The sequence below is a fragment of the Rhineura floridana genome, chromosome 7 (assembly GCF_030035675.1).
Source record: "Rhineura floridana isolate rRhiFlo1 chromosome 7, rRhiFlo1.hap2, whole genome shotgun sequence".
NCBI classification, from domain to species: domain Eukaryota; kingdom Metazoa; phylum Chordata; class Lepidosauria; order Squamata; family Rhineuridae; genus Rhineura; species Rhineura floridana.
In genome coordinates, this window is record NC_084486.1 from 64,907,303 (window position 1) to 64,928,587 (window position 21,285).

Genomic DNA, 21,285 nt, shown 5'->3' on the forward strand with positions numbered 1-21,285 from the left:
TGAAAAATATGCAGAAATAAATGATGGGAAAAGTGGTCTATGGCTGATAGGCAAATGACTGCACAATATTGACAAACTATTATGTTCATAGTTGGAACTTGCTGCATTATGGAAGGATTGTAAAGTATTTTCCATAGATGATATCTGTAGCAGCAACTTAGTGCACTTGGTAAGCCTTTTTTAAATTTTAAGTATATTTTTAATATGAATTGGTATATTCATGTTAATACAAAGTTTTTTACATTTTTTACATTTTTAAGTATTGCCTTATCTAAATCCACACTCAAAGAGAAACCTTCCAAATAGATGTCACTGAAGAAGACTTGTCTCAAGTCGAAATGCATCTGGCAAATTATTTGAGATATGTGGTGTATTTTGTCTTTGCATTTTATACCTCTGTTTTAGAATATCTTCGTCATTTCTTACTGTGTTGTCATTGGGAGTACATGTATATCTTGTCAGCACAGCAAAGCAGTTTACATCACAATTTGTGGGAGTAAATTGCATGTGCATTAGAAGTTGCTCAATATTGTGCCTTTGTTTGGCTATCAGCCATAGACCATATCTTCCATCATTTATTTCTGCATATTTTTCAAAATATATCATGAAAAATCCACCCTCAGTCAGGAAAACTGTTATCGCAGTCACTCTATAATTACTTAAAGTCAGGGATTGCCAACCTTTTTGGATCAGAGGGCACATTTAAAATATTGTTATGAGTATGGGGTTGGAATGGATGATCCCTGTGAGTCCCCTTCCAGCCTCTGATTTGGAATCCTATGCCTTGGGGCTGGCTCTGCTGGCCAGATGAATTTCTTTTGTTAAGCTAATAGCATGGCCAGGTTGCTAATGGGTCTTTCAGGTGCCCAGCAACTGGTGAATGAGCCAGGAAGATCCTTTTGTCATTTAAACTCTGCAAGACAGCCTTCCTCCCCCCTCCTGGTGGCTAGCAGAGGTTTGTGCTTTCAGTGTTTTTAGAGTGTCTAGAGAAAGGCTGGGAACTGGAGGCAGGCAGAGAGACTATCTCTCTGCATGATGGCTTTAGGATGCTTCCTGTAACACTGATGGAAAAGCTGGATATTGGACTGCTGATGCCTTGAATTCCTCCATCCTAAGCTCAGGTTGGAATGTGTGTAAATAAACAAACCATATTTCATAAAGACACCACAGTCTCCGCTGGCCTTCTTCCCAAAGGAAACCAAACCCTGGATGAGCGCAGGGACCCCTGAAATCTCACCGCTCGGAGATTGGGGAGGCATGCAACACTGGTGTTAGAAGTGGGATTGAGTTTCCTGGAAGAAGCATTGAGAGCAAGGTGTGCCTGAGTTAAAATGGAGGGAGAAATAGCAACCCTCCTGGAACAGATGAGATTGATGTTCCAGCAGTATAGCCAGGAGGACCAGCAGCAGAGGCAATGGGACCGGCAGCAAAGGCAAAGAGAGCACCAGGAGGACCGGCAAGAAAGGCAACGAGAACCCCAGGAGGACCAAGAGCACTGGCAACGAATGGGGAAGATCACTGGAAGCTTCTTGGGAGAGGAAAGGGAGACCCCGTGTGAGGAAGTGAGAGCCCTGCCTGATCAGCCACTACAAGGGGTCGAGAGTGACCCGGGAGTCCAGCTGCAGAGCACCCAGATGGAGGTGGCTAAAGAGATCCAGAAAGTGGATGGGCAGCTGGAGGGATTGGACTGTGAGGAGTTGCAGTCAGTAGTGGAGGAAGAAGATGTTTTGATTGTCCAGGAGCCTGCCAGGAGGGAAGACAGCAGAAAGCTGGAGGTAAAGCCCCAAGATTTGAAGGAGGGCAGGCTGGAAAATGAAGAGGAAGATGCCTCAGCAGAAAGTGGAGTAGAGGCTGGAGAAGTGATGCTGCTGATAGATGTCTCCGCTCCATGTGAGCCTGCTGTTAAAGATGTAATGAAGGAGGAAAAGAAGGCCTTTGAGAAAGGTGAACTAGAAGCTGGAGAAGAACAGCTGTTAATGGATTTTTTCGCCCCGTGCGTGCCAGCTGTGGAAGAGAAAGTGCAGGAGCCAAAGTTGAGGTGTGTGTGCGAGAGAAGCTGCCAGCGTCTGGAGAAATGGCTGTGCAAGAAAAAGTGCAGGAGGAGAAGCCTGAGGTGGGAGTGCAAGTCCAAGAGGAGCTCCCAGGGCCTGGAGAGATGGGTAAGATAAAATCCCCAAGTGACTTTGCCCCTTGAGTGCCCCATAATGGTCTTATAGGGTGAGATGCAGCCCCTATGATGGGTGCAGTCCCTGAGCAAATTCCAGCAGTGAGAGGCATGCAGCACCCTGTGAGTTTGGAGGGCAAGAGACACTGGTAGAGTTACCTGCCTCTGTTTGGGCCCATGTTTCACACTGGAGATGGGGAGGCAGAACAGAGAAGATTCCTTTCTGCCAACCTGGCTGGGCTAGGCCAGCTATTCCTAAAGAAGGTGCCCTCAGACAAAGACTTGTGGCAGAACTTTGATTTGGAGTTTGGGGCAGGAGATGAAGTAAACTGGCTTAAAGACTTTTCCCAAAGCAGAGAGTGGGAGGAAAATGGCTACAGTTTGCCGTATGCTGATGAGGAAACAAATCTATTCCTGGAGATGAGTCCCAAGACCCTGCAGGCAGTGGTAGGGATCAGCTTGGACTGGGAACTTCATGAAGCCCCAAGACAAAGGGCCATGTGGGCAACCGCATGGTTTGGGGGTTATGCATATGGGACTGTGTACTGATTTGCTGTAGGAATTCTTCTGATGGTTTTAGTATTGCCTTTTGAAATGCTGTTGATTGTTGGACTAAGACATGAAAGACTGGGGTTCAAATCCTCACTTGGCCATGAAGCTCATGAGGGCTAGTCACCTCCTTAACCTCCCTCACAGGTTTCTTGTGAGGGTAAAATGAGGATGGGGGAAACCAAGCACACCTTGAGCTCCTTGGAGAAAAGGTGGAATATAAACACAGCCAATCAATAAAAACATCAGGTTTATCAGTTTTGCATGATTTGGAGAGAATATAGAGAACTTTTTCTCCATTTCTCAGAGTGTTAGAATTTGAACTCAAATCAGCAGGCCCAGAGCAGACAAAAAGAAAGCACAGTTTACTGAGGAAATCCACAGCTGTTGCCTTAGATGATTTTTTTTAAGGATTAGACAAATTCATATCAGTGGCTGTTAGCTAAAGTAGCTAAATAGAATCTCTGTGTTCATACCTCTGAAAACCGATTCCTGGGGCATACAATGGAGATGACTATTGGCTTCATGCCCTGCTTTTAGGCATCACAGGAGCATCGAACCAACCAACATTAGAGGCAGGATGCTGGACTAGATGGACCCTTGGTCTGATCCAGCATGACTCTTCTTATGTTCCCTGTGCCATTTTACAAATTGTTTTTGAAACTCTCCCCAGTTTTAAAATAGGGTTGTTAAGGGGCAGAAAGGGCTTCTGTTTGAGAAGCACAAACCAAAATTCCCTTGGGTCTGTGGGATTCATTGTGTGGTTCTTTGGACACTGGCCAATAACTGAGAATTGGCAGCAGCATGCAGTGTAGAAGTTCTCCTGCAGCTGCTTTGGTGAACTGTATAACGAGATGTTATAAAGTAGCACAAAGCTACCTAGCTTCTGGGTCAGCTGCTAAACAATGCTAAGCTTTGTGCATTTGCCTTTTTGTTGATCATCTCTGGAAGGACATGTGTCAGCTTGAGAGAATCCGCTTGACTTAATTCTACAATCTTCTTTGCCAGACTATTTTTGTGCAAGCATAAAATGGTGCTTGGAACATTTGCACCTGTTAAATTATAATAAATAAAAGTCACTGTGCTAATCTGAGTGTTCTTTTAAAAAAAAAGATATATGGCCAAATTTGCTAACTTGTTGGATTGTGTTAGGTTTGCCATTCCTACTATATATTGGCTGCAATATGAAAGAGAGATAAGCACGCTTTAAGCCAGAGACACCAATGGGATAAAGCATGCATAGCTCTTGTGTTCATGTGTGGTCATCATATGCAAGTAAGTCCTATTGAAATCAAAAGGACTTACTTTCAAGTAATGTGTTTAGGACTGCAGAGCTATAATTGTCTCTGTTTCAACCCTTGCTGTTGGTTTGATTCCAATACATCACACTTAATTTTGGTTGACATAATGGGGTCTCACTGAAAATTGGATAACCAGCACTGGAATTCAAGTTCCAGAGAAGTACAGTGTATCATATTGCTTAATGCACAAATGCAGCATGCACCTTTTCCCATTCCAGATGCCCTAGACTGCAGCATGTTACATAAAATAATCTTAAACTAAAGGAATACAGATGTGTAAACACTTTAAAGTCATTGGAGATGGAGTTAATGCAATTCCCAAAAGCAAAATCCATTAAAAAAATAGAATGCTTCACCACAGAAGGTTTTACAATAGGATGTGCATTATTTTGCATTATTTTAAATGTGGACTGTGCAGTTCCAATCTTGCATCACATTCAGCTTGCACATGTGTGCATCATAAACTTTCTCATTTTCCAATAGCTTTTCATATAACAAGTACTTCTCAGCTCAAACTAGTAAATGTTGATTCACCCATGACTTCAGCTCATTTCCTATCTCTTGATGAAAAGAGAAGAGAGGTTGATTTCAGGCAGGGAGCTCCATTTTGAGCCAAACAGTAATTTCTTTATACTGATACTTGACTCCCAGAAAAGAATCTCTCAAGGGAATAGTGATGACAACAACAACAACAAGGCAATGTCAAGAAGAGCTGGGTTTATTAAAATAACTAAGATAATGAAAGCACTTTCATATGAAAGGCTTGAAATCTGTTTGTGTTTATTATATCAAACTAAAATGTGAATGTCAGATGACCTCCATTGACCGGGCTCCTGAACCCCTCTCTTTCTCCTCCTCAACTCCCTCTGCACTTGGAATTGAAATAAAGTAGATAGAAGCAACAGAGGTGGCTTCCAGATAAGGATGCCATGTCTCTGGTTTTCACCCACAGACTCTGTTTTTTTGGGGTCCAAAAGATATAAACCAAAATGTCAGCGCCCCTCCCCCACCGCAACTTCTGTTAGTACCGGCTGCATTAATCCTTGCCCTTTCAGGTTTTTAGCCAATAAGTGAAGTCAGGGTTGTGATTGACAAGATTTGTTGACCCCCAGGCAATAGCTAAACCCACAGTTTCCTTTTCCTGCTTGTCTCACATGAGGAATTCACAATAGCTTTCACCAGCATAAAGAGTACTTTCTCTGTACAGGATTGGGAGTTGCTTCTGAGTAAACATGCATAGGATTGCACTACAACAGAAGATCACAGCAGGATCTTGGTAGGCATAAAAGTGTACATGCAGGGTTTTTTTAATTACTTGCAAAAATGGCATATTATATATTTTATCTTTCAAATAATATTTGAACAGAAGTTATAAAAAGTGTACATGCTGCAATGTTATACTTTTCTAATTAATGAGTCAAACAAGTTTAAATTTTACTGGATTGTTGAAGATGGCAGTTTAGTTCTTATTCATAACCTGTTTTGAAAACCTTCCCAATATGAAGGTTTTCTGGGAGTAAAGCTGCAATGCTAATTCCAAATGAATGAATGTACTGCCTTCAAGTCGATTCCGACATATGGCGACCCTATGAACAGGGTTTTCATGAGGCTGAGAGGCAGTGACTGGCCCAAGGTCACCCAGTGCGCTTCATGGTTGTGTGGGGATTCAAACCGTGGTCTCCCAGGTTGTAGTCCAACACCTTAACCACTACGCCACACTGTCTCTTAATTCCACATACCTGGGAGCTTACCCCATTGAATTCAGTGGGATTTACTTTTGAGTAGACATGGTTAGGATTGTGCTGAAAATCAATGGGACTTTTGAGTGAACATAAAAAAGGATTGTGTTGTGTTGTAAATCTTTCTCTTCTCTTCCGATCCTTTTTTTTAAAAACAGTTAGGCAAGGCTTACTTAGGTATCACTGCTTTTATTTGGCAGAAAACTAATATTTTTTTAAAAAATGTTCTGCAATGGCCAACTGGTTTTGACAATATACTATTATATGGGATGTATGTATTTTTACATATCCAATGTGTGGATATTTCCAACAACCCTGTGAGTTAGGGTTGGAAACCAAGGCAGCTCACAATACGAAATAAAGCAATTTAAAATCCAATAACCATAAAACAAGTATAAAACAGTTGCAAAACAGCTTAACATGACATGATTCTGAATTTTGGATTGGGTGAGTGAAGTTCCTTATCACTGAATTGCAGTCCTGTGCATGCTTCCCTGTCTGAGTAAGCCCCATTGAATACATTGGGACTTCTAGGTAAACATGCGTAGGATTGCACTATTAATATCTTTACAGGTTTGTAAACAATAAACATCTTTGAATTTATGGTTATATAAATATTTCTTCATACTATGTTTTGGTATGTATCTGATTTCACACTATGGTTGCAAATTATTTTTTCCTCTACATTTTAAGTGTACCCTTCTTCCGGTCATATTCCCGCTCTGTTGTTTTCACCCTGAGGGGCAGATTAGACTGAGAGATGGTGTGTAGTATCTTATTTCCATTTTAAAATTTAATTAAAATGATTTATATGGAGGCAAAGTTTATGAAGTAATGCAGATCCACATAATACATTTAAAGCACATGACTTCCCCCAAAGAATCCTAGGAAGTGTAAATTCCCCCTCACAGTTATAGTTCCCACCACCCTTAACAAACTACAGTTTCCAGGATTCTGTAGTGGGATTCATGTGCTTCAAATGTATATTGAATGTGCTTTAAATGCATGGTGTGGATCTGCTCTAGTATGCTGTGCATTCATTAGTGAATTGAAAAGAACAATTTTAAAACATACTTTTTTAAACAGGGCTGTAGCTGAGTGGTAGGGCACATGCTTTGCATGGAAAGATCCAAATTTCAATATCTGGAAGAGACTATCGCCTAGAATCCTGGAAAGCCAGTGCTAGTCCATGTCATCTGTACTGAGCTAGATGGTACCAAATGTCCTGACTCAGTATAAAAGAGGAAAGAGACCCAAGGGCCACAGCGACTGCAAAATTTATTTATGTATTTTATTTACAACATTTATATACCGCTTTATTGTAAAAAACCTCAACGCCGTTTATAGAAGGAATTAAAACAATAAAATTATTGGCAAAAACAGTTAAAGACAGGTATTTAAAAACATTCAAAATAATAAAACCAACAATGAGTTAAAAACAGATAAAAAACAATAGTTTCTACATGCCTGGGAAGGCTTGCCTAAACAAAAATGTTTTTAGCAGATGCCAAAATGAGTACAATGAAGGTGCCTGACTAATGTAAATAGGCAGGGTTTTCCAAAGTGTAGGTACTGCCACACTAAAGAATCAATTTTTTACAAGAGGAGAACAAGTATTATGTGGAACCCCTAACATGGAAAGCACGCCTTGAACTCGACCTGGTAGCAAATCAGTAACCAGTGCAGATTTCAGAGCAGAGGTATTATGTGCTGATAGGGTCCAACTCATGTCAGCAATTGTGGCGCAGCATTCTGCACTAACTACAGCCCCCGGGTCAGGATGAGGATTTCTGTGACCTTAGCTGACTGGCTGCCAGGATTTTTTTAGTTTTGGTTAGGAATCCTGTGTGGTTGTGGGATGCTGAGTTTTCTGTATTATTCATAGGGATCTTGTTGTGGTTGGTATAGTACTGCATTTAGGAAATCATCATTGTCCTTTGTTTTTCTTTTTCTATTTGCATTTCATTTACCTCTGACCTTACTCCTTTACATCCATAGAAGCAACGTGGTTCCATGTGCTCAGCTCAACCCCCTTAAACCCACTGATGATGAATGATGGTTTGTTTCTTGCCCAATAGTGGTAAAAGAGAATTCACATACTGGAAAGTGTGGCTTCAATTGCTGTTGTCCCCTATCTACTGCCTGTGAAAGTAGACCAAACCATGTGTGTTTTCTCTCTAATTATTACTCACTGGCATTTGGTTGGCTGTCAAAGTGAGTTTACAGCAGCCCACAGAGTAGGAAGGAAAGAGTAAAGAATCTCCTTAACTCTTACTAATTTCTCAAACCTCTCTGCAGTGAAGGGTCAAGTCTGTAAAGAAGCTTGGAGCAGCCACGTTAAAAGACAGGCAGGACATTCTAGGCAGGGGGTTGCCAACCCTGCTTTGATATGGATATCGTTGCAGAGGATCTCTACTCAAGCCTTACCAACAGCACAATCCTAACCATATCTACTCACATGTAAGTCCTGTTGAGTTCTATGGAGCTTAGTCCCTTAGTTAATGTGTTTCGAATTGCAGCCTTCAGAGGCATCCATCTTTACTCCTGAGTGCTCCCATGTAACATCTCCACAACACTAGGCTTTCTTCCTACAATGGCCTTCTGGTGACTGGCCTGGGCTGAGGGCACTTAAACCCTTCTTGCCAGATGCAAGTAGGCTAGATTAAATGTACCTTACCCAGGGTCTCTAAGCGGGTGAGAAGGAATGATCCTGTCACTTCAGCTGGACCTGGAAACACCTTTATTGAGCTAAGATTTCTATCTTAATTTCCAATCAGAGAATTTTTTTTGTATGAGTGGTGTGCTCCAAGCAACTGTGGTTGATGCTTAATGTATCATGTTTAATGACATCACTAGGGCCTACCCCTATGACATCACTAGGGCATGCCCACATGACATCACTAGGGCCCGCCCCTGAAATCTCAGGGTTTGGGATGCTTCTGACCTGGCAACTCTACTTCCAGATGAGCTGTTTATTAAGCATCTTTTCTGATTTGTTTGCAAGGAGGTTAGATGCTGTTGAATCAAGCAAATGTTATCCCACACTTTCTAGAGAATCTTCCTGTCATTTTCCTTATCACAAAAGTTTGATTGGGGGGGGTAGCGGTTTTTTTGCATAAGAGTGCCAAATCAGCTTTAATTGCACAACCTGAATGTGTTGATATGTGATTGAATCCCACTGCAAAACAGTGACAGTCTGGAAGTACCTAAAGTCAGCTGCAGGCATAGTGGGTAAGTAACACACATTTGTTTAATTATTTAATTAAAACAGCAGTTCAGGCTAATAAGGGCACAGTACAGTCACTGTGTGCTGGGAGCCAAACCCTGTAATAACTCATAACAGGAGCTGAATTCTAGGTGTAGGAAGCCTATAGAAACCTATTTTGCACTACTATCCTAGCAGGGAAGCTTGAGGAACCACAGTAAACTAGAATAAAGTCCAATTTTGGAGAAGGGGATCAAAGAACACTAATATATATAATTCCACACAATAAAGATCCAGCTAGTGGGAGCGTCAGCTTAGATTTAAAAAAAAAAGAAGGCTCTGAAATGCTACCAGTTCTATGCGCAGGGCAAGCTAGCCAGGTAGAGCTTTATAGTCTCAATTTGTGGATGAGATGATGATGTTGGGAGGAGGGGTTTGGATTTGTTAGGCACCGGGGAACATTTTGGGACAAGATGGGCCTGTACAAGAGGGATAGGCTGCACTTGAACTGGGATAGAACCAGACTGTTGGTGCTTGAAATCAAAAAGGTGGCAGAGCAGCTTTTAAACTGTTTGCAGGGAAAAGCCGACAGTTGCTGAGTGGGATTCCGTTTGGAACAAATCTTCCGTCTGGAATGAAGATGAAAAAATAGATGAAAATTTAAATGGGAGAGGCATAGAACTAGGCTTTGTGAGTACAGGGGCGCAGCTATTTAGAGAGGCGAAAGCCCCACAGGCCAAAACACAAGTGCCAAAGAAATTTGAAGAGAGATACTGTATACAAGTGTTTATATGCTAATGCCAGAAGCCTCCAAGTTGGAGTGCTTGATCTTAAAAGACAGAATTGGTATAATGGCAACCTGGTGGAATGGAGACAACCAGTGAGACACAGTTATCTCTGGATACAAACTCTATAGGGAGGACAGGGAAGGACATGTCGGAGGTGGTGAAAGAGCGCATTCAGTTCAACAAGCTAGAAATCCCAAAAGGGTCAGACTCTCCCACATAATTGTTGTGGGTGGTAAAACCGGGCCGCAAGAGTAATTTAATACTGGGGATTTTCTATCATCCCCCTGATCAAAATGCTCAGGGAGATCTTGAAATTAAGAATGAAATCAAGAAAGCATCCAAACTAGGAAATGTTGTAGTAATGGGTGACTTCAACTACATAGACTAGCTACATATGTGTTCCAGTCATGAAAAAAGATGTTAAATTTCTAGATTCACTAAATGACTGTGCCCTAGGGCAGTTAGTCATGGAACGGACCAGACCTTTGACGTAATCTTAAGTGGTGCCCAGGACATGGTGTGAGATGTAAGTGTGGTCAAACGAATAGGGAGCAATGACCTTAGTACTATTATATTAATCATACATGTAAACGGCCAATTGCCAAGAAAATTCAACATAGTCATGTTTGACTTCAAAATAGGAAAGTTCCCAAAAATGAGGGCATTGGTAAAAAGGAAGTGGAAAGGCAAGGTCAAGGGGGTCAAGTCATTCCAAAAAGCTTGGGAGTTGTTTAAAACCACAGAAGCTCAACTAGAATGTATGCCGCAGATCAGGAAAGGTACCACCAGGGCCAAGAGGATGCCGGCACAGTTAACGAGCATAGTCAAAGATGTTCATAGCAGCAAGAAAGCTTCCTTTAAAAAACAGTATTCTTGTCCAAATGAGGAGAACAAAAAAGAACCCAACCTTTGGGCAAAAAAACAAGCCCTCCTGCCAGAGGTCTGCCAGGGACAGCCAGCCTGGCAGATGGAGAGCTGGCAGAAGCCAGTGGAAGCCCCCAAAATGGGGCATTCTGGGGAGGGGGGGAGGAGACACGAGGCAGAGAGTAGGAATAATAAATGGACAGTTCTCCTAATGGAGGGATGTAGAAAGGCTTGGATAGCTGCCTGTGATGTCCCTGTATTTTAATATCTGTAAATATGGTAAGTGTGGGTTTATTAAGCGATATATGGTAAGTGACTGAGTGAGAGGGGGGAGTACATGCGCTAGAATGCTGGAGAATGTTGGAGGATGATTGGCTGAGTGTTTGAATGGCTGAAGGTATAAATGAGAGGATGACAGTTGAGTCGGGGGGAGTTGTGAGAGTCGTGAGTGGAGAGTTATTTGGAAGAGTTGGTTGGCAGAGTTCTGAGGAAGGGTTGGATTATATTTGGCTGGTATTTAGGCAGAATATATAAGACTGGAAACATAAAGAGTGACACTATATGAAACCATACGCTTGTTGAACATTCCTAAAGTAATCTTGTTATTACCTGGTGTTATCAAATAAATACTTTTATTGGTTTACCAAAAGCCTGATCCTTGGTTGGGGATATTACCAAGGCTGGAGGGAAACAGTATCAAATAAACGGTGGCAGCGGTGAAGAGAGATATTGTAACATCGTCAAGTATCCAGAGTAACCCAGGATTGTATGCTTTATAGACAAAGATACAGGGGGGTTGTGGACAGCATGGGCACCCAGACACAAAGTAACAAGCCATAGGGAGACTATGGCGAAGTCTCTAGCAGTATTGTTTACAGGGAGTGCCTGGTGGTGCTGCCTAGCTCACTTGTGAGATCTGTGCTGGAGCGTGTGAGAGAACAAATAACAACCGACATCCTGACAGGTGGTGGCCCTGGTGGGAGTATCACAGGTAGAGCCAGCTGGTGGGATTGTCACACTGCCCCATTACCAAGATGACACAGCCATGACTGATGTCTCTCAGGGCACACACAGCTCTGTCTTCCACCTCACCACCACTCCTTGCCCTCCAGCATCCACTGCCTGAGATGGCTGCCTCACCCTCAGGGCTGTCTCAAGGTTTCTGGGGGCCCTCAGGCACAGGGTATCCGTGGGCCCTTGTCCCCTCCCTTTCCTCCTCAAACCACATTCCTTCTCCCTTGTGGCCCCACTCCTTTCAAAGAAAAAAAATCTTTGCCAATATTGCAACTCCCTCTTGTAAAATAAAAACACAAAAATTTTATTTATTTTAATTTATTGGGGTAACTTTACCTATTTTGTAGGCCTCGGCTCCTAAGAATTTATTCTAGTTTACCATGTTAATGATAGGCAGATGTTATGAATAGTATTAGAGCCTGGGGTCTTTCATGAAGTGTACTGAGAAATAATTCTAATTTTTTGCTGTTTCTGTTGGCTTCTCTACTTTAATGTTTTCATAGACAAAAAAGTTTGTGTGTGTGGGGGGGTTGAATCCATCCTTCCCGTCATTTGCAAAGATCTTTGAAAAAAGCACTTCAAATAAACATTTCAATTCTCCACCAGGATTTTCTACTCATATAGGAAGCTTCCTTATACTAAGTCAGATCACTGGTTTATCTAGCCCAATACTGTCTACACTGACTGGCAGCAGCTCTCCAGAGTTTCAGGCAGGAGTCCCTCCCAGAAGGTCTCTCAAGTTCAGTCCCTGATGGCACCTCTCCTACCTGGAGGGACCTTCTGCATGCAAGGCAGATGCTGCAATGGTCCTTTTCCTGCACTCACAACTTACTCAACTGTGCTGAGACATTAGGAGGCATTCTAGAATTAATCTAAGAACCCCTTATTGCCACATGGCACTGTTATATCAGAACACCAGGGCAAGCCAAGGACAGAACAGTAGATAAAAGGCTGCCATCTTAAACAAATACTATTTTTAAAAAGTAAAAATTCCATTTCTCAAAAAAAAGGCATTCACAATAATTCAGCTACAATTCACCTATATGTTAAGAAGTATATATAGTGTACAAAAATGATGCTAAAGGATACCTCCACATCATAGGGCTTACATGCAGAGAAACCTTCAGATACTGTAGACCAATATAAATACAGATGCAACACAATACTCCAGCATGCCTCAGTCCATCAGAAACCCTCATAAAAACGTCTAATAAGAGGAATCACCTTTGATGTGTAGTGCAGAATAAACACACAGGACTGGTGGTGATTTAATGCTATTAGTACTACTAATACTTTGCTGGGAGGAAGGGCGGGATAAAAATCAAATAATAAATAAATAAATAATACTTTGTATGAAGGACTGAAAAAAGAGCCTTTCTAGGGACAAACTATTCGTCTCTGAACATGCTGTGTCACCATCAGGCATTACAAATGTACAAGTTTCCTAGTTAAAGAGACACATAATAACTAGGACCTCCTGCCAGACCTGGTTTCAAATCCTACCCAGCCATGAAGCTCACTGGGTAACCTTGGGGCAGTAACGGTCTCTCAGGCTAACCTACCACACAGGGGCATTAAGACTAGAGGATAAAATGTGGAGGGGAAGAACCATCTTTGAGCTCTTATAGAGAAAGCAGAATATAAATGAAAATAATAACAGGAGCTTCCTATCTATAACTAGGGTGGTGGAGAGGCTGGGGTGGGGGAAGAGGGAATCCATATACAAAAGCCTCAGTACAGACCTGAACAATGGAAGCGTGCCTGTAAAAGGAGAGGGAAGGTCTTCTCTCTCTCTCTCTCTCTCTCTCTCTCTCTCTCTCTCTCACACACACACACACACACACACACACACACACACACACACACGCACGCACTTATCAGATCAGTGGGGCAAAGGGAACAAGGGGGTGGGGAGGCATAATGATTATGTAATTAAGGCTGCAATCCAATCCACACTTACCTGGGGGTCCCACTGAACCCAATGGAGTGTACATCTGAATAGACATTACTGTTTTGCAGCCCAAAAAAACCAGGAAAGCCTTCTTACCTTCCTTTCAAGCTCCACAACCCACTCTTAGGCTGCAATTCTAACTACATTTACCTGGGAGGAAGCCCTTCTGAATTCAGCAGGGCTTATTTCTGAGCAGACATTATAATACACACGGTTAGGCTCTTTTTCAGCCATTTTCTCCCCTCAGCATTGCCTCGCTTTTGCCGCTACAGGCCAGTAAGCTCCACCCCTCCTCCCATACCTGAAACTCAAGACAGGCCGGGGTAGCTCCTTAATCATCACCACCCTGGTGCTTCTCTTCGCCGGCAATGGCACAGCTGAGCAGGACTGTGGAGCTGGCTGGGACTTGCCTGTGCCACCACTTGCTGATTCCCTCCTCTGTTGCTGGCCTGCGCTTATCCCAGGAGGGCCCCCTGGGACCCTGAGTGAGATCCTGGGCCCTCGGGCCAGTGCCCAGGCTGGCCATGTGCTAGCGCCGGGCTTACTCACCCTGCCTAATGGTAGGGCTGGCCCTGCCAAGGTTGTTTCAAGAATATAATGTGATAGACCATGCATACCATCTAGAGCTCCTTAAACAAAAGGTGGGATATGAGTGTGTCAAAACTGATTCAAAATATATTTAATTACCTGCTAAAATATGTGAGGACTGTATCATAAGATGGAATTATCTGAATTTTGGGGTTTTGCTGCAGGAAGACCCAGCACAGTGCAGTCCGCAAGAGGTAAAATTCATTGAAAGTAAATAATCTGCCAGGGGGAAAAAAACTTTAGTAACTTGCAATTTGTATAATATCTACATGGTAACATTTCTCTAAATAAATAGTTACACCATTGTGTTTAGGTGCAGGAATTAAATTTATTTCCCCTATATAATGATTTGCATTTTTCTGTTTTGGTTATTTATTTTTAAAATTGATGCAACCAATTCAAATCTGTTTAATTTAGCAAATTGATTAACATCTTATCAGGCATATTGTAATAACTGTAAATCCATACAAACATTTGTCATGACATGCAAGTTACATGGCCCAAAACTGACAAAAATAGCAAATTCACTAGCAGGCCAAGACACAAATGCAGGTTTGGAAAAAAAACCCTCATATTCAGTTTATCATGGGTACATTTCAGATTTCAGGAGGGGCAGGGGCAAGATTTAGCACAGTCCAAAGGCCCAAGCAAATCTTGTTTATGTTCAAAGTTACACTGTGAAATACCAGCACAATGTTAAGACAGGAACAGGTGATGGGAAGAGCTACCAACATACACCTGGTCTCCTGCCAGTGGTGTCGCTGCACTTACTGGGAGGGGGAGGGATGATGTGGGGGGGGGAGATTGGCACAGTGCAGGCACAGACCCAATCCAGCACTCCCACCATTACACCAGGATTGCACCATGCTGGCCTCTCTGCTGCTCCTCCCATCCCCCTCCCAGTAAGTACAGCAATGCTACTAACAGGAGCCCAGGTGCATAGTGCTGCCCCTTTCTACCAGCAGCTCCTGTATTAAGAGTTCTGTGATAATTTTGTTTTCTTATACCTCATAATTTACTATGGAAATATCAACACAGTGCAAGCTTAGCAGACACATATATGACTTTACTTTAAAAGTGAAAATATATGTGCTTTTGCATTTATCTTGCATGGGTAACTAGGCACTCAATAGCCAGTGACTTGCACACCTGCCCTCTGGTATGTGCCTTGCACACTTCCTTTTCATCTTATGCATGGCTTCAGTTTCAGTTTCCTGTTTAGTGCTAACCAGTTTGCTGTGAAATCCAATTCAGAATTGGAAACCACATTTTGAAGATCACTTGCCATTCTGGTTTGGAGAGCAACTGCAAACCATAGATGTCACAGCAACTTATGGTTAGTACTAATCAGGAAACTAAAAGTAAAGTAATATGCATGGGTGGGGGGGAGCACACATGCCTGTCTGTTCCCAATCCTCCTTACAAACCATGCTTTGGAGAATTGTCTGAACTGGGCCACTGTGAAGAATCAATGTGTGTGCCATATATGAAGGTGTCCTTGCAGAATCAGAAATGGTCTGATGTCACCATCACCACATAGGTATTGTTTTTCTCAGACTGTTTGACTTTCCTATACTTCGCCTATCAGTTCATTCCTATTTCATTTCTAGCAGCAGTGCACCTGCTCTCTTGGGAGTTCCCATGTTCTTGATCCTGTATTTCAGGTCAGAGTTTTCTGCACCTCTCCAATGGACTATCTGGCATTCTATCTATTCAGTTTTGACCTCAGACTTGGAAGCTGCATGCTTGCTGAGTTAACCTGGTGAAAAGCTACCTTCCTGGCCCTCATCCCTTTACAGAACGGGGGCTGGAAGACATTCAGCTGAATCTTGCTTAACATAACAGACGGAGGCCTTTGTGAGAATCACGTGGTGGCAAGGAAACTTTATAAAGGACAGCTCTTAAAAACTTCTGTGGGAGGAAGCTAATTGCTTTCTGAGAAGGGCAAAGTTAATGAACTCCTCAGATAAGACAAGCGTCTATTTAAAAACAAGCAGCATGGAAAATGTGTCTAGCGTTCAGCAACATTTTGAAAGCAAAAGTAGTCAGTCTTTAAAACTCATTGGGAAAGGGATCTTTGCAAAAAGCAGACATTGTGTCCAAATTCTATAAATAAATCTACACAACAAGGAGCCTAAATGTATAGCTGCCCCCAGGAGCCACCAAGTGTTTTGGTGGAAATAAGATATCTAAAATGGATGATGGTGGGAAAATCATTTATTTCTCTCCCATTTGCTGCATCAACCTTCATTTTTGGTAGAGCACTGCTCTCGGATATCTAACTTTGGTGGCCTTCAGGAAAAAGAAACACATCTTTTCCGCTTCCCTCAGCTAGATCTTTAATATGCCTATTAATTCCATGCAATCTAGTGGCAACTAGGAAAAACACCCTTGGTTCGGTGATGTTGCATCTGCTTTGGATGCAGAAGACCCCAGGTTCAGTCTCCTGGCATCTCCAGATTGGGCTGGGAGAGACTTCCTGTCTGAAATGCTGGAGAACTGTTGCAAATCAGCGTAGGCAATACTGAGTTAGATGGATTATTGAGCTGACTTGATATAAGCAGCTATGTCCTTTGTTCTTACTGTATTCCTATGTTCCTATCATGCCCATCCTCACAGAACACTACAGGAATTGGCATTTCTGCTCACCGCAACTAAACTGTCATGATAAAGCCTGTGGCGCTGAGCCTTCATCTTATTTTTCAGGGAGTATTTATTAATAAGTAATCTCTGAATCTGATCCTTATCTAGCTCCATTCCTCAGTCACTAGATTAAGGAGGGCGCAGTATTGTTGCGTTTGAAAATCTGTCAAATGTTGTGGTTGAGATTACAAAAGTGATTTCAAAATTCATACGTTGTTTTCCCTGACTAATGCAGATCCTTCATTTGATGAGGGACTATAGCTGAATGATAGAACACATGCACTGCATGCAGAAAGCCCTAGATTGGCATCTCAGGGCCTAACTACCCAGGATGGTAATGATGGATTAGCTTTAGCATGGATCCTAAATGTTGTAAATTGATGTCTTAATGATGTGATTAGCTTTAGCACAACTAGGTTGTGGGTAAAAAAAATCATGGTAAAGGGGAGAACAATTATTCTCAGGAACACAGCATGCAAGGGAGAAAGATTTAAGCCCCTGCACTGCTTCACCCATGATATCAGTAAAAATTGTGCCCACTTCAGTGTAGGAACTAGCATTAGGAAAAAACCTCCCACTGAACAGCCACTGCCAGCTGGGAGTAGACAGCACTAGGAAAGGTGGAGCACTAGGAAAGGTGGATCAATGATCTGAAGCAGATTTAAATGATTCCTAAAATTAGCCTGAGAAGACATGATTCCCTAGAAAAGACCATAATGCTGGGAAAAACAGAAGGAAGTAGAAAAAGAGGAAGGCCAAACAAGAGATGGATTGATTCCATAAAGGAAGCCACAGACCTGAACTTACAAGATCTGAACAGGGTAGTTCATGACAGATGCTCTTGGAGGTCACTGATTCATACGGTTGCCATGAGTTACGGTCGACTTGAAGGCACATAACAACAACAAAATTAGCCTGCAAATCACAGGGAATCTGTTGAATCCCCATCATGCGAGAAACCTTTACTACCCAAGCAAAGCTACTTCATATACAGAAAATCTGAGTCACATGGCAGGTTGTTACTGCCAATGTGACATGTTATAGGCATGTAAGACTTTCCCTGGAAGTATGTTGCCATCTTCATAACACATCCACTAGGATAGTGGTTTTCATAAGAGAGCAATTACAGTGGTCCTAAGAGAACTTCTGGTCAAGTGAATATTAAGTTTCATTTTAAAAACTATGTAGACTGGTGGAATCCAAAGAAAATCAACAGTCTGGTCTGCTAAATCCTTTGCTCACAAGAGTCACTAGATGTTCCCTCTGTACTAAAAACTCCTCCAGACTAATGTGACAATTACAAATCACATTACTGACAATTCATGCATATCAAAATGAATGACAAACAGCATCCATTGTTCACAGCAGATAGCTTTGAATATGGACCTCTCCAATTTATATCTCGGATGGTGATAGTAGAATATCTAATGATATTTTTCATAGATCTCTAAGAAATGACTGGAAGATGGTCAACATCAGTCCAAACAATCACGTTTTGTATTTATCAGGACGGTAATTTGGAAAGAGGTTTAAATCCTGTCTTCCCACATCACGGTCCCAGTGAGAAATTCCCCTTTGGTGGGGGAACTTTGGTAACAGTAGGCGGCTTTGGCCAAGAAAAAAAGCAGAAGCGACAGCCCCTAGTTTCTGAATAAAAAGCTAAGGGGTAACTTGTGGATATCCCTTATGGCAAGAAGTAAGTGCATGTGCATTTGAAATGCCCAACTTGCCAACTTCACTATTTCTTCCTTCTGGCCTTATCTGGAAGCATGAATAAAAAGAACATGACTTGTGAGTTCACTTCTTGTAGATTCTTAGACTGGGGGCTCCTCCAGACGACCTGTTCATCAAGCAGTCATTCTGATTTGCTCACATAAAACTTAAGAGATTATACAATGTCCACTTTTATTAAGGGTTTGTTCTAATTTGTTTGTAGGGAGATTATATGATTATATTATTTGCCGCCCTGGGCTCCTGCTGGGAGGAAGGGCGGGATGTAAATCAAATAAATAAATAAATATGACAGTGAGCATTCACCCTGATTTTCTTTTGCAGAAGTTATACCAGTCAACCAGTGCTTACCTCACACTTTTTAGTGCATTTCCCTGTCAATTTCCTATCCACAAAAGGTCTCTTTTGGTTTTTAAGGTTGATTTGATGCACTTCAGCAATAGAGCTATTTAATCCATTTTCATTGCACAAACTTAAATTGCTGGTATACAGTTGAATCCCTCCTGCAAAATACTGACAATCTGGAGGTGTCCTGGATGAAGTGACTTTTAATGTTGTGTTTGGATGACATATTACTATGGAACTCCATGTTCTACAGGTATTCCATATTTGTCCCTTCCTGCCCACTTTTACCACATTCCATATTTAAATTTAGGTTTCCTTGAAACAGCAACACATGGAGCCAAATTAACAGCTGGAGGTAGAAAGTATATACCCTTCTGCGGGACCACTGGTATAATTTTGTGTACAAGGGATTGGGGATGCAGAGTTCTCCCTTCCTTATAGAATAAAGCACTGCACACCCATCTGACCTTGAAGATTTGAGCACTTTCTGTAGTAATTCTAGTGGCAGCTTCCGCAGGTGAATCTGAGAGCCGAGCTGTGGGACAAGGTTCACCTCTATCCATCTTTCGCAGTTGGTGATCAAGGTGGGCTGCTTGTACTGATTTCAAAAGAAGTGGGGGGAAGTGTCAAAGAAATTCTGAACTCTGGGACCACCTTGTGGTGGAAACTGGAAATTAAGGCGTCATACACAAATTGAAACTAAAATAAAATGCACTTCTCTAAAAATAATTGGGTTTTAAGGGTACACCTAAAACACTATTCATGCGAAATGTGAATTCATATTATTAATTTATTAAATTTATATTCCACCCTTCCTCCCAGAAGCAGCCCAGGAGCAAAAGAAGAAGCCCAGCAGCAAATTATTAGTAGTAAAATGTGAATACTACTGGTTCATATACTGTAGAGACTCACAGCTCCCTCCAACGGCAGAGGATGCAGGGAATCACAAGTTGGGAGAATGCTGTGGCTTTTCTTAGGCATCTTGCTGGCCACTGTGAGAACAGGATGCTAGACTCGATGGGTCTTTGGCCTGATCCAACAGGACTCTTCTTAAGTTCTTATGTTCTTGTTGAGTCCACACTCGGTGGTAAAACTGGGTTTGCCCTTCTGTCACTGTTCTGCAGAAGATTATCATATCTATCCTAAAGGTAGGCTGTATTTCTTTAAGAACTACTGCCATAGACCTCCTTTCTGCATGACTAAAGGGGTGTTCAGACAAACCCCCATGCATTCACTGAACACATGGGGAGGAGTGAGATTGTGTCTGGTAGCCCTGTGATGCCAACACACCTGATGGCCATGCCCCCAGTGGCTGCACTTTCAGTGTATACACATAGGCTCCTTTCACATGAACATGTGGCCATCTGGGACATGGCCAGAATCTAAAGCTAATGGGTATGGCTAGCAAGTGCCATATCAACTCATGTGTTCAATGAATGAATGGAAGCAGGTTGTCTGAACGCCCCACAGGAGGCAAACAGCTGGTGTGGGGGAAGATTGAGAAAGTGGAGAAGTCAGTTTGCTGAGAGAAACACCATGACTACATAGAGGTCTCCACCAACCTGCAGTGGCACAAATGTCAGCAACAAGTACTGAGTGCCTAGTGACACACCAGGCTCAGCTGGTCAGCATTACAGTGAAATGCAGATGTTCTTCTCAAATACAAATCTGAGGCTTAAACACCATCCGGTTTGCAGCTCACCTTGCACCCTGCAGAATAATAGCTACAGACATTGGCTGTGCAAATGCTTCTCTTCATGACCTGTACACACCTGGGGGGGGGGAGGCATTAATGAGAGTTGGAGGTGAGGGGGAAAAGAAGCAAGAAAAAAAGAACAACCAATCAACCTTCTGGGCAAAGCTTCAGAGGTACTATCACGAACATACCTGGGAGTGAGTTCTGCCCCCTAACATAGCCCAGTTCAATTCACAACATCTTTTCCAACAAACAGCACTGAGAGATAGTGGTGCTACAGGAAAGGTGCATTTTAAAATAAATATTTGCATGGTCTCTTTTATCACCATACCATTTAATTATTTAGATTGCAAGACCCTCAGGGACAGGAATATGCTCTAAATCACCCTGAGGGCTGCCCAACTAGACATACTTACATTTATTTATTTATTTATTTATTTATTTATTTATAGTTATAGTTAGTTATATCAATTTAAACCCCACCCTTCATTGTAAAATGATCTGGGCCACAATGTAACAAGCAAATAAATAGATTTGCATTAAAAATAATAACATACAATTAGAGATGTGAAGGCTTAGAAAAAAACCTAAAACAATTGGGGGAGGAACACAGGAAAAAGAGAAAACTTGGGGAAAAAAATTTCCCCCCTGAATTTTCCCAGTTTTTTCCCCTGGGCCTTCACATCTCTACATGCAATTCAATATAA

At 42.1% G+C, this 21,285-nt stretch overlaps 1 protein-coding gene across 6 annotated transcripts in view; it reads right to left on the bottom strand.

The window, feature by feature from the left end:
• The window catches only part of BTBD16 (BTB domain containing 16), a 66,795-nt gene that overhangs the window by 25,231 nt on the left and 20,279 nt on the right, over positions 1–21,285 (bottom strand). For 5 of the 6 annotated variants that reach the window (XM_061635792.1, XM_061635789.1, XM_061635793.1 and 2 more), the window contains 3 exons: positions 20,585–20,654; positions 19,350–19,480; positions 14,263–14,382 (listed from right to left, as the gene is read on the bottom strand). In XM_061635792.1, coding sequence (XP_061491776.1) covers positions 14,263–14,382; positions 19,350–19,480; positions 20,585–20,654 — 321 coding nt within the window. The remainder of the gene's footprint in view (positions 1–14,262; positions 14,383–19,349; positions 19,481–20,584; positions 20,655–21,285) is intronic. The other variant, XM_061635790.1, reaches the window with a different exon arrangement.